Source organism: Mytilus californianus, unplaced genomic scaffold (assembly GCF_021869535.1).
Source record: "Mytilus californianus isolate M0D057914Y unplaced genomic scaffold, xbMytCali1.0.p SCAF_2, whole genome shotgun sequence".
Taxonomy (NCBI): Eukaryota; Metazoa; Mollusca; class Bivalvia; order Mytilida; family Mytilidae; genus Mytilus; species Mytilus californianus.
In genome coordinates, this window is record NW_026262668.1 from 103,195,128 (window position 1) to 103,207,731 (window position 12,604).

The following is a 12,604-nucleotide window of genomic DNA, read 5'->3' on the forward strand; positions in this document are numbered from 1 at the left end:
TATAGAACGAATTTGCAAAGACTGGATCTATCATGCATTGCGCTAAAAGAGCCCAACTTCTGGAAAACAAATGAACAATCATTTTTAAAGTTCTTGGTGCTTAACAATTGCGACGGGTGGCTGTCAGTCATGGGAATGTAACAAGTATTATACTACTTTAATATGATGTATATACCTTTATTAAATATTAAGTGATATAGAAAATTACTTCTAAGTTAAAACTATAACTAGAGTATATGAATATTAATGACCCTTGTAAATAACCTTGTAGATCTTAGATTGTGACAATGACCACTACTGTTTTTAAAACTAATATTTAGAGAGTTTTTTACCATTTTAGATTTTAAGAACACATAAACTATATCTTGAAACCACACAAGTACATAATTTTACCCATTATTAATACAGAATCGTAATTCATAACACTTTCTTTTTTCTAAGAGAATTTTACAAACAAACTACATTTAGCTTCTGATAAGCTAGTATTTTATCCATTTTAAAATAAATGTAAAATTTTGCAAGCTCACGTCAGTCTGAGTATGTATAGTGTAAATACAAGTTCCTGTTTTTTAATTTTGTCCTATTCTAACTCTGTTACTATTATTATTTAAATTTTAACTAAAACATAAAAAAAAAAAAAAAAATTAACAAAAATTTTTAATAACGCATTCTTAAAAAATAAATAATTTTTAAATGCGGTGACCCTGCAAGTAGGGTGGACATCCTGAAGAAGAAAAAGAAGAAGAAGGTAGGGATTATCCGCTGGATATTCATTAAATCTATCAATCTCTCCATGAAATTCGGCGAATCATGCTATATGATAGCTATTAGTAATATTTTTTTGTCAAAATTAAAAGATATATATGATGGGTATGCATTTTTGCTATTCAAAATATATTAAAAGAGAGGTGTACTGATTGTCTCAGCTGGTCATCCTACCATTAGAGGAACTTGAAGTGGCCCCAAGTAACGACCGCATTTATAAATGGAAAATGTTTAAAGTTCAAAAGCTTTATTCAAAGACGAATATGAATTTTGTTTACAGAAACCATAACCTCTATTGAGCTTTTATATTGTCTTATTATACAAACAAAACATTCAAAAAAGCACGTTTAAAAGAAAGCAAACATACAAACAATACAAAAGCTACAGTTACGTTTGATGGACGTGTTTTTCAACAAACAATCGGCATTCTCATGGGAACCATGCAACTGTACTTCTCTTCTTGCCGACTTGTTCCTTTATTTATATGCGGCTTATTTCATACAGAAACTTCTTAGGAAGAAACAACAGAAGTTAGCAGTATCCTTTAACTTCACTTTCCGCTATATAAATAATGTTCTCTCACTAAATGATTCAGAATTTGGTGACTATGTTGAACGTATCTATCCCATCGAACTTGAGATAAAGGATACAACAGATACAGCAAAGTCTGCCTCATATCTTGACTGACATCTAGAAATTGACAATGAGGGTCGGTTGAAAACAAAACTTGACGAGAAAAGAGATGATTTCACTTCACAATTGTGAACTTTCCATTTCTATGTAGCAACATTCCAGCAGCGCCTGCATACGGAGTATATATCTCCCAGTTGATACGATATTTCAGGGCTTGTATTTCCTATCTTGATTTTCCTGAAAGAGGGTTGCTGCTCACACGGAAGCTATTAAACAAAGAGTTCCAAGTGGTGAAGTTGCAATCATCCCTTCTTAAATTTTACGGACGCTATCACGAGTTGGTTGACCCTTATGGAATATTTGTTTCACAGATGACGACAGATATGTTCCAATAGTCGTAACTACAATCCCGTCTACTTTTATCACCGGGTTATTACATGAGCAACACAACGGGTACCATATGTGGAGCAGGATATGCTTACCCTTCCGGAGCACCTGAGATCACCCCCAGTTTTTGGTGGGGTTAGTGTTGCTCACTCTTTAGTTTTCTATGTTGTGCTTTGTGTACTGTTGTTTGTCTGTTTGTCTGTTTGTCTTTTTCTTTTTTAGCCTTTGCTTTGTCAGTTTAATTTCGACTTACGAGTATCTTTCGCCTCTCTTTTTTTATGTTAAACTATGACGAAATATTAAAAGTACAATAAGCAATCATGATGAAAAGCATATAAAACAGTTTAAAACACATGAGCAGTTATGACACATTAGCAGAAAAGCACTATAAAGTAAAGTATTGATTATTTGCAAGCATTGCATTGACATGAACTACCACTCCAGGTAACAAGAAGTTGAGAACATTGGTTAAAATTGTGTTCTTCTCAAAAACTCTGGAGTATTCATTCCAAACTGTATTTCTATATCTAAAGGAATATTTGTGCTTTTTTTTATTTCAAGATTACAAATGAAAATATAAACCAGCAAATTAAAAGCATACAACAATCACAGGCTAGTCTACTGCATTATTAACGCTACACGGCATTACGCAAATAGCATTTATTTATGTTTTATTTGAAGTCGGTACCTTATATCACAAAGTAACAATGTAGGAAACAGCATGAACAAGCAAGCACAAACTTGAGAAGAACATTAAATCAGTATTAGCATTGAATTAAAGGACATCTCATATCATTTGAATAACTTTAATTAATAAATAAGCTCTTGGTATTTGTTGGTTACAATTTCTGTTGGTATACAGCTCTTGGTATTTGTTGGTTACAATTTCTGTGGGTACACAGCTCTTGGTATTTGTTGGTTACAATTTCTGTTAGTATACAGCTCTTGGTATTTGTTGGTTACAATTTCTGTTGGTATACAGCTCTTGGTATTTGTTGGTTACAATTTCTGTTGGTACACAGCTCTTGGTATTTGTTGGTTATAATTTCTGTTGGTACACAGCTCTTGATATTTGTTGGTTACAATTTCTGTTGGTACACAGCTCTTGGTATTTGTTGGTTTGAATAGTAGATGTCTTAAATTACATATTTTATGCAATTTATTTTTATGATAGCCTATAATATTCAAGATGAGAAATAGCTTCGCCATTAGTTGGTATCGGTTTGTTGATAGAATGTTTTATTGCCAGTATAGAGTATAAGGGTCTGTAACTGAATCTCTGGCAGACTTGTTGTTCGTACGTACTCATTTAAAGCAGAATTCATACAGAACCTTCTCAAAGGAAAAAGGAAAACATCTTATTTTACTTTCAGGTATATATAAGATGTTCTTTAATTCACTCAAGAACACACATTTCAATGAATGCTTACATTTCATTTATCATAGTGAACTTGAGATTAAGGATACTACAGAAAGCAGAAGGCCTGTTTATTTTTTAAAATTTTTTCCTCGATATTGACACAGATGAAAGTCTTCAAACTAGAATTTATGACACACTTGATGATTTCAACGTTCCAATTGTCAACTTTCCATTTCTCAGCAGTATCATACCCACTTGTCCATCGTATGGCGTTTACAAATCTCAGTCGTTACGTTGGTGCATGTTCACATTATGCAAACTACATTAACAGGGATGTGCTCCTTACACATAAACTACACCAACAGAGTTATGAGAAAGAACGACTGAAATCGACCCTAGATAATTTTTATGGTCACGATCACGAATTGATCACAAATTGACTGACCGATACCATGTGTCGGTGTTTTAACTCAATAGTGACATGTTTGCGCGGTCTTAGATCTTAAATTATCATAGTGAACTTGAGATTACATGTTATTCTTCTTTTTTTGTGTAGGCTTGCCTTTGAATTTTCATAATCCGCAATTTGTTACTGTTTAATTCAATCGATGTTGATAGTCGTCAATAAAGGCAATAATATGATCTCAATATATTTGAATTGCTGGTTTTCTGGTTTCAAATTGAAATTATAGTACAAAAGAATTTTCTAATATTGATCACATCAATGTTGCTACTTCGATATATAAAATAAATGTTCACTTTAGCTGTTTAACTTCATTTTCACAATAATCTGCACAGCCATTATTTATCTTAATTGTTTGCCTCTTTTCGTGCTTCTTTAGAAAGCCTATCTGCTATTTATTCAAAGAAACACAAATTGAATTATTTTGCCGAAGAGATAGAGATAATGACTTAACATTGAGTAAACCGTTCATTTGTGAGTTTTTATTTTACGGTTCATTCAAGAATTCCATGGTTGACTTACTATTTGAAAGTTTCTATGCTTTTTAGATTCTGGATTCACTTATTCTGGCATATAAAAAAAAAAAATTGATGGATTAAATTCAGATTAAGGTACACATCCTCGTTTCGGAACTGGATGTTTTAATTCAGTCAAATTGAGTAAAACTCTCAACTGTTCCAGCTCCACATTGTTTTTGGTTTTGAAAAACGGAATAACTTTTGAAATTGCTGTTTGTGACGAAACTTTATTTTTTTAGCGGTTATCCGTTCTTTTTTTACATTGACCGTCCTTTTTGTTTGTTTTTGAGGACCCTGATAGGTATTTTCAATGTTGATGCGTATTGCAAGCATTAGTATACGTAACAATAAAATAGATTTTGATATATAATTGGACACTTAAAGTAATTTATAAGAAGTCATGTAAAAGTAAAGCTTTTATGTTTCAGAAATTGCTTCAACATATTGAAAATATGTTATAATGCATGCTGGACTATGGCACTTCAAACGTTTCAATATTAAAATATTGATTAAAAAAAAAATTATGTTCTAAACTTACAAATATATATGCAATATTTGTCTAATTATGTGCCATACTGGAAAACTTTGTCTTTTTAAGATAGCTTGGTGTTTATAGTTGGAGGACAGTGAAGTTGGCTGCAGTTATTTATTTCCACAAAATCTCTCTAGAAGGTAAAACTATATCAGTATCAGTTATTTTGAAATACGCCTAATATTTTCATTACAGCGTTAATCATCTTATTTATGTTAAATAAAACAATTCTTCATTTCAAACTATGGCAAAAATACTTACAAAAATATAACCAACCTATACACATAATAGTAACAGTAAAAACACAATTATCATGTTCGTCTTAATAAAAGAAGCGGAGAGACCAGCAAAATACTGAAGGCTTGTGAAAAATTAACAATGTAGCATTGCGAACTCATTCCTAATATACCAACCTTAATTATTTATTCTACTATATATACATCACAGTAAACTGCACATCCATTATTTTTCTTATGAATTTTCTAATGTTGATCACATCAATGTTGCTACTTCGATATATAAAATAAATGTTCACTTTAGCTGTTTAACTTCATTATCACAGTAATCTGCACATCCATTTTTTATTTTAATTGTTTGCCTTTTTCCCTGCTTCTTTAGAAAATCTATCTGCTATATATAATTTCAAAGAAAACACAAATTTAATTATTTTGCTGAGGAGATAGAGATAATGACTTAACATTGAATAAACAGTTTAATTTGCGAGTTTCTATTTTACGGTTCATTCAAGAATTCCATGGTATGGTTGACTTTCTATTTGAAAGTTTCTATATTAATTTTAATTTTAGATTCACTTTATTCTGGCATTTAAAAATAAAAAAAGTTTGATGGGTTTAAACATTTTTTAGCGGTTACTCGTTCTTTATCGACGTTGACTGTCATTTTTGTCTAATTTTTGAGTTCCCTAATAGGTATTATCAATATTGTTGCGTATTACCAAAAATCATTTTCTGGCACTAAGTTTGTTATATCTGTTCCTTAAACTGTTTATGCTTGTTTTAGAATCAGATGTATTTTTGAGATTTGTTTGTCAGTAGTTTTCTTATTTTTACATTATATTTCTCGCCCGATTTTGTAATGAGTAAGATTTTTTAATTTTAATTTTCCGTGACTGCCATATCCTAAACCTTTAATGTAATAGTAGCCCATCTACTCTAACTTCCAGGACATTTAGGATTGCAGTTGATGATCAACCTAATGCTCCTTTATTGGATTGTGTTTAAGTTACTAGTATTGGAATAGTATGTCATCTCTGTCCGACAAAACGGCTAGCATACTAGTAATTAACTACTAACCCAGTTTTAAAGTGCTCTTGAATATACGTCAACATGTTTGTTTTAAAAATTAGTTTGAATTTCAAATATTCATTCTCAGAATCTTTTTTGCCATTATACTTTTTATCAGTTCATTGATTTTGTATTCCGAGAAGTTTGGTGTGTGGGGACTAGATTTCAAAACACACTTTCTAAGTTAAGTTGGGTTCTTCGGATGTTTTCGGTTTCTTGAGAAGTTTTGACGTTGCTTGTGCAATGCATTTACTATTAAATATACCTTCTTCTTACTCTTTAATATTTAGGAATTCTAGTGTCGCTGTTTTTTGTGTTTTTTTTATATTAAATTAAATTAGGCGATCTTTAGTTTAATAGTTTAAGCTATTATCTTATTATAATTCAACCATTGCTGCTGCATAAGAAGATTTTTCATCGTCAATTAGCGGATTGTTCTGAACGTGCCCATAACGTAAGTCTGCTAACGTGGACAACGTTCATAAATATCGGTCAATGCAGCAGGTTCCATCGTGTTTCTGGCGGTTATCGACACAATACATGTAGGCCTAACGCTGTACTTCAATCGCGAAATTATTAAATAAAATCCTTTTATTTTCGGTAAACATTTTTAACTGTAACTTTGCCTACACGCAGAGTGCCGAAAGATTTGAGTTGATGCAATACATTATTTGACATTGATTGCTTCGTCGCCTTCCGACAATTCTTCTGCCCATTCTTTACATTTAAAAATATAATTTTTAAACATTCTGTTTCTATTGATAAGTAAGCATTTGTACGATATATCTATATATGTTCTTGTGCATAACAGACAGAGTTTTTTTTATTCTTGGTTATTGTTTGCAATAGATTCTTATTTATGATGCACGCCGTTTCCCGAAGAAATTTTCTTTTGAAAGTAAAAATCCAACTTACAGAAAGGCAGGATGGTGTGTGAAAATACGGGGAATTGTACTTGGTACCACTATTAATGCAATTTCGTTAAGAAACCCGTTCGTTTTTAAAATGGTCGTCAAAAAACACCGCTAGCAAAATAGAAATAAAATAATGTATTTGGAAAAGATTGCGGATAGACAAAAGGTTGTTTGTTGGCATGGAATGAACAAAAAAGAATAGCTGAACTTATTATCCGTTATTTAACCGAACAACTTTCCCTGTGTTCCATGTGAAAAAAGTCTCTGAAATTTATTGGACTGTACAGAAGAAATCCGATATAGTTTCGGAAGCATTTTAATAATAAAGTGCTAGCTTTGTATTCGTATAAGCGAAGTCTACACAGGACAACATCGGAATGAGGAGAAGTTAACAAAGGCTTAACAATAAATGTGCACATGGTTAGGACGAAATAAAAATTACATTTCCATTCTGAAAATGTTTTCTCGAAATTTACAATCAAACGATTCATAAAAAAAAATCCGTGGCCCACAATAAATGATTGATCGGTGCTTTGATGAAAGTAAATCCGAAAAAGTGCTGCTTCGAACGCAAACAATTTACTAAGAGATATTTTCATTAACCTATAGTATTCAAACAGCAGAAACTAACTGAAAAAAACAACGAGATAATAAAATCATTTAGATTTCATATTCCTGTTAATTTACGCTTGGGAATAGGGGGATGGGTGTGTTTTTGGTGTTTTGAGTTGGACATAAAGTACAAGTACAGATGCATCATTTCACAAAGTGGGGAGACAAAACGACTGAAAGACGATTAACAAAGTTGCCTTTTTGGGGAGGGGCATAATGCTCACATAGGCGTCGGAATGCTTTTATAACAAGTATACAAATATGTATGTAAAAAAGTATTGGTATTTCTTTGTGTGTGGGATTTACGGCTGATTTCTTAGGACTACAGTTTTTACAGTTCAACTTTTAAATTATGTACCTGGTGTTACTACATATAATAAAGGTGCGCATAACTTCAGGATGTTTTTTAATGACAGGTTGCTCAATTTGGCATTTTGATAATATATAAAGGCACGCAGAGTAAAGAATCCGGCTTCCTCCTCCCACATGTACAACGAATGACAGAATGTTGAACTTCGTCTTTTAAAGTGAAATTTTGCATACACGTCAGTTGCAAGGTTTGTCCGATTTACTGGGCACACATCTCACACGTTTACACCATACAGAGTATACTATATTAATGCCTGTACCAATTCAGGAATATGAGAGTTGTTTTCCATTCGTTTGATGTGTTTGAGCTTTTGATTTTGCCATTTGATAAAGGACTTTCCGTTTTGAATATTCCTTGGAGTACGGTATTTTTGTTATATTTTACTTTTTAGAATGTGTATTTTATCAGGATTTTTATATATAATTTTCACAACAGATTGTTTAACCTTTTTTGACCGGTTCATCAAAAGTGTCTTTTAGACACAACTGTTTCAAATTGTATTATTTCGTCCTGAACATGCATGAAATATTTGCCACTGAACGATAAGCAACCATCAATCAGTCGATTCAAATTGTACTTAAACATCACTATTTACTTAATCAAATCTTTGAGGCACTTTAATCATGCATGGATGCAGCGGTGACATCACCATTGTCCAATTAAATCAGTAGAATTATATATTGAATTACTAGGAAATTTACAAAATCAGACAGGGTAAATGAAAATAAAATAAATTCAGATCCCGACACATATTTTTTTCAATACCTCTGAGTAAGAATAACGTTATTCTGTATTCAATAAAGTCACACGTTTTCCGGTCAAATTCTAAGCGTATCGATCAACTTTGAAGCAATTTATCTTAAAACAAGGATGGTGACATATGTGTTTCTATACATGCATGCATTTAGTATACAAACCTGTATATTATGTTAGTTTTTAGTCTTTCTCTGTATATAAGAAAATAGCCATTCATTGAAAAATCTAAAAAGATAAGTCGAAAAAAAGGCATTTTCCATATGTACCTAGTAGCTTTGTAAATTTGTCGCCAAAATTGACGTTTTCCTATGAAATTTACATGAAAACAAAAATGGTGACCTCCATTTTTTTATTTATTTATTTAGTGTGCCAAAAATTTTAGAAATCGGGAGATATGCCATTTGGTATCGTGTTTACTTAGAATTTACTATTTTTTTATACGTCTGAGCTGACAACGCTTAACACCAGAATCGGTCACCGAAAAAGAACATTCAGCTTGATGTTCTCGTTCCCCTTTTTGGTTAAATATTAAATACACGCCAGTAGCCTGAATGTCTATGATGGGGGTATGATGTCATGAAGCTCTGACTTCAGAAAAATTTCAATCTGAATCTCGACTCTACCGAACCACCAAACACCTGACTACGCGTTTGCAAAGTTTTGAGACTTCTTCTTCTTCTTCTTTTTCTTCTTCTTCTTCTTCCTACGAACGCGAATACCTAACTGGATTTCTTATTATCATTAAGGTCCCTCCCGTGTTCAATTGCTGTACTTCTTATTTTCATTATCATTTCCACCAATTTTTAAAATATTTGCAAGAAAAAAGTACTGTACGCGAAATATCAAAATGATCTTCGGTATCAAGTATCGTAGGACATAACTATTCAGTATGAACCCTAGACCAAGATATATTTCTTTACCTAGATAGTACCAACTTCGTTTCATCATCACCCCAAAAACCGAAAACCTTGTTATAGATTAAACCTAGAAACCGTTACAGGTAGAGGGAAACCAAAGCCGTTCTTTGCATCATTGCAATACTACAATGTTTACCATATTCTTTTTTGTGTGTGACTTTAACAAATGGTATAAGGCTCTTAAATCGGTATAGAAAATATTTTTATATATTAAAATGAAACATTAAAAAGTTCAGACAGATGTTATTATCTTCATTCTATAAAAAATCACATACATTTAATTCCAGGCAGGATCAGAACTATAAAATCATTACAATTATCATTGTTATTACATACATTAATTAACATTTCGTTTAACATCTAGACATGAAATAATATAGCTCCCTAAATATTTAAGTATAGACAAATTTTCATTAGTAAATAACCAAACAAATGTTGCCTCATTTGAAAGATATATAAAATTGGGACAGATACAGTTTATCTCCTTGAAAAATATCTCCTTATCATTATTGTATGCTGGACAACTAGTAATAAAATGTTGTTCATCTTCAACCAGATTTAGAGTACATTTCTTACAAAGCCTTTGGTCTCTTTCTATATATAAAGTTTTATACCTGTCTCTTTCTATTTTGACATCATGTGCACTGATTCTGATTTTACATATGGCACTTCTCAATTGAAAATTGTTTAAAGATAGATACATTTCTTTCGAAAAACAAGTTTTAAGTTTGAAATAAGTATCTAATTTACTACTCTTTGTATCTCTTCTTTTTGTGTTCCAAAATTTTACAAAACTATTACAAAGTTTTTGCTTAACTGACTTGATAAAAAAGTTGAGCTTTACCTCCAAATTATGAATATTCAGCTTTTTAAAAATGTAATGTATGGATGAATACCAGCATTCAATATTATTATTAAACATGTTTTTGTTACACATATAGGTATCATACAGTAAACCATCTTTCATATTTTTTATTCTAAACCAATATTTCAGCATTGATAATACAACTGAAAAATATAAAGGGAATCTACCAAGCTCTCCTAGCACAGCTAGGTTAGAAGACTTTTTGTTTACACCTAATATATACTTCATATATCTTAAATTGGATTTATCTAAAAAATCATTCATATAAATGTGCTGTAATAAATATTCACTTTCTTTCTGGCATGCTGCAGAGCTAGTTTTAAACATACCTGTAATTTTACTGCCATACATTAAAATGGGTTTTATTGTATGGTCATATATATGTAATAGAGTAGAAATACTTAGATTGGAAGATGATAAAGATCTTTGCAATTTGAATACAGCTTTTAGTGATTTTTTGTATAATTCTTCCTTTCCTTGCTTAAAAAGTCCACTAGATATAAATTTTAAACCTAAATACTTATAATTGTTAACACATTCTATTGTATCTTCTTCGAAATAAAAATATTCTTTTAAAAGTTTACCAGGTTTGTTAATTATAATAACTTTGGTTTAAGATAGATTGACCTCTAAACACCATTTAGTACAAAATTTGGATAAACCATCAAGTCGTTTTTGAAGACCTGCCTTGGAACTAGAAAAAATAACAATATCATCTGCATACATGAGGCAGTCAATCCTGCGACCGTTTACATCAACAGAGTCTGGGCTTTCCTTAAATACATCCGGTAAATCATTTATAAAAATATTGAAAAGGTTTGGACTTAAAACATCCCCTTGCTTTACTCCAATTTGAGAATAAAAATTAGGAGTAAGCACATCATCTATTTTAACACATAATTCACTTTTATTGTACATATCTCTCAGGATTGCATAAAAGTTACCACCTATATTATGTTTTAATAGCTTATATTTTAAACCAGAATGAATGACTTTGTCAAACGCTTTTTTGAAATCAACAAAGCAAGCATAAAGTTTCCCACCTTTCATACTGGTGTACTTATCCATTATAGTTTTTAATACAAACATGTGATCCGATGTCCTACTTTTACTTGAAAAACCAATCTGACATGGATTTATGATATTATTTGTTTCTAAATATTTATCAAGCCTTTTGTTTAGTATTGAATTAAATAGTTTTCCTATACACATATTAATTGCAATACCCCTGTAGTTTTCAGGTTTAGATGGATCCTCAGCTTTAAAAATTGGACAAATATATGCTGATGACCATTTTTTGGGATATATTCCTGAAGAAAATACAAGATTAAAAAGTTTTACATGTAAAACTAAACTAGGAATCAGACATTCATTGTTTGTCTGTGGTTTATTTTTTGTACCTTCGCTGTAATTGTTTTACTTAACGATAGATAATTAACACTGCTCATAGGTACTTTCTGGCAGTGGAAGTGACCGTAAGTCTTCGTAAAAGGTTTACCCTATATATTTGAAATGAGAAATGAATGTATGTTTTATATCTTTTTATAAATATATCAATAACAAAATAACGCGTGTTACTTCGAAATCGCAATCCAATATACACTAAATGATATAATTATAAAATTGTGAAAATCATTTGTACATAAGTAATTGATTAAAGACGTTGATGAAAAGTAATATTACATACCAATGTCACTGTTTAAATTTAATTTCCTTTGTCCCCCAAAAATAATACCCATTTATTTAAATTCTTTTTCTTTTTTATAACATCAAAATCATACAAAACAGAATTATTACAAATTTTAATTATTTTTTGTTTTTTTACACTTTTGTTCAACTACCCACTTGAAAAAACAGACAAAGACATTCACATTATTACGCATTAACAGATTGTGTAAGCATTAATATATAAATAAAATAGATTTTGATATATAACATGTATAATGGGACGCTCAAAGTAATTTAAAAGTAGTTATGTAAAAGTAAAGCTTTTATGTATCAGTAATTGCTTTAACATCTTGAAAATATGTTATAATGCATACTGGACAGCTTCGTCTTTTTCAAGTTAGTATGGTGTATATAGTAGGAGGACAGTGAAGTTGACTGCAGTTATTTATTTCCTCAAAATCTCTGTAGAAGGTAAACTCAGTATCAGCTATTTTTAATTTAAGCCTAATATTTTCATGACAGCGCTAATCATTTTATTCG

General features: G+C 31.0%; 1 protein-coding gene across 14 annotated transcripts in view; it reads left to right on the forward strand.

The window, feature by feature from the left end:
* Positions 1-12,604, forward strand: part of LOC127730614 (peroxidasin homolog pxn-1-like) — a 296,701-nt gene that overhangs the window by 134,968 nt on the left and 149,129 nt on the right. For 6 of the 14 annotated variants that reach the window (XM_052239088.1, XM_052239090.1, XM_052239091.1 and 3 more), the window contains exon 2: positions 4,729-4,798. The exons of 4 other annotated variants lie outside the window; for them this stretch is intronic. In XM_052239088.1, coding sequence (XP_052095048.1) covers positions 4,729-4,798 — 70 coding nt within the window. Of the gene's footprint in view, positions 1-4,724; positions 4,799-12,604 lie in introns of all 14 variants that reach the window. 4 more of the 14 variants (XM_052239095.1, XM_052239093.1, XM_052239097.1 and 1 more) reach the window with 1 other exon arrangement.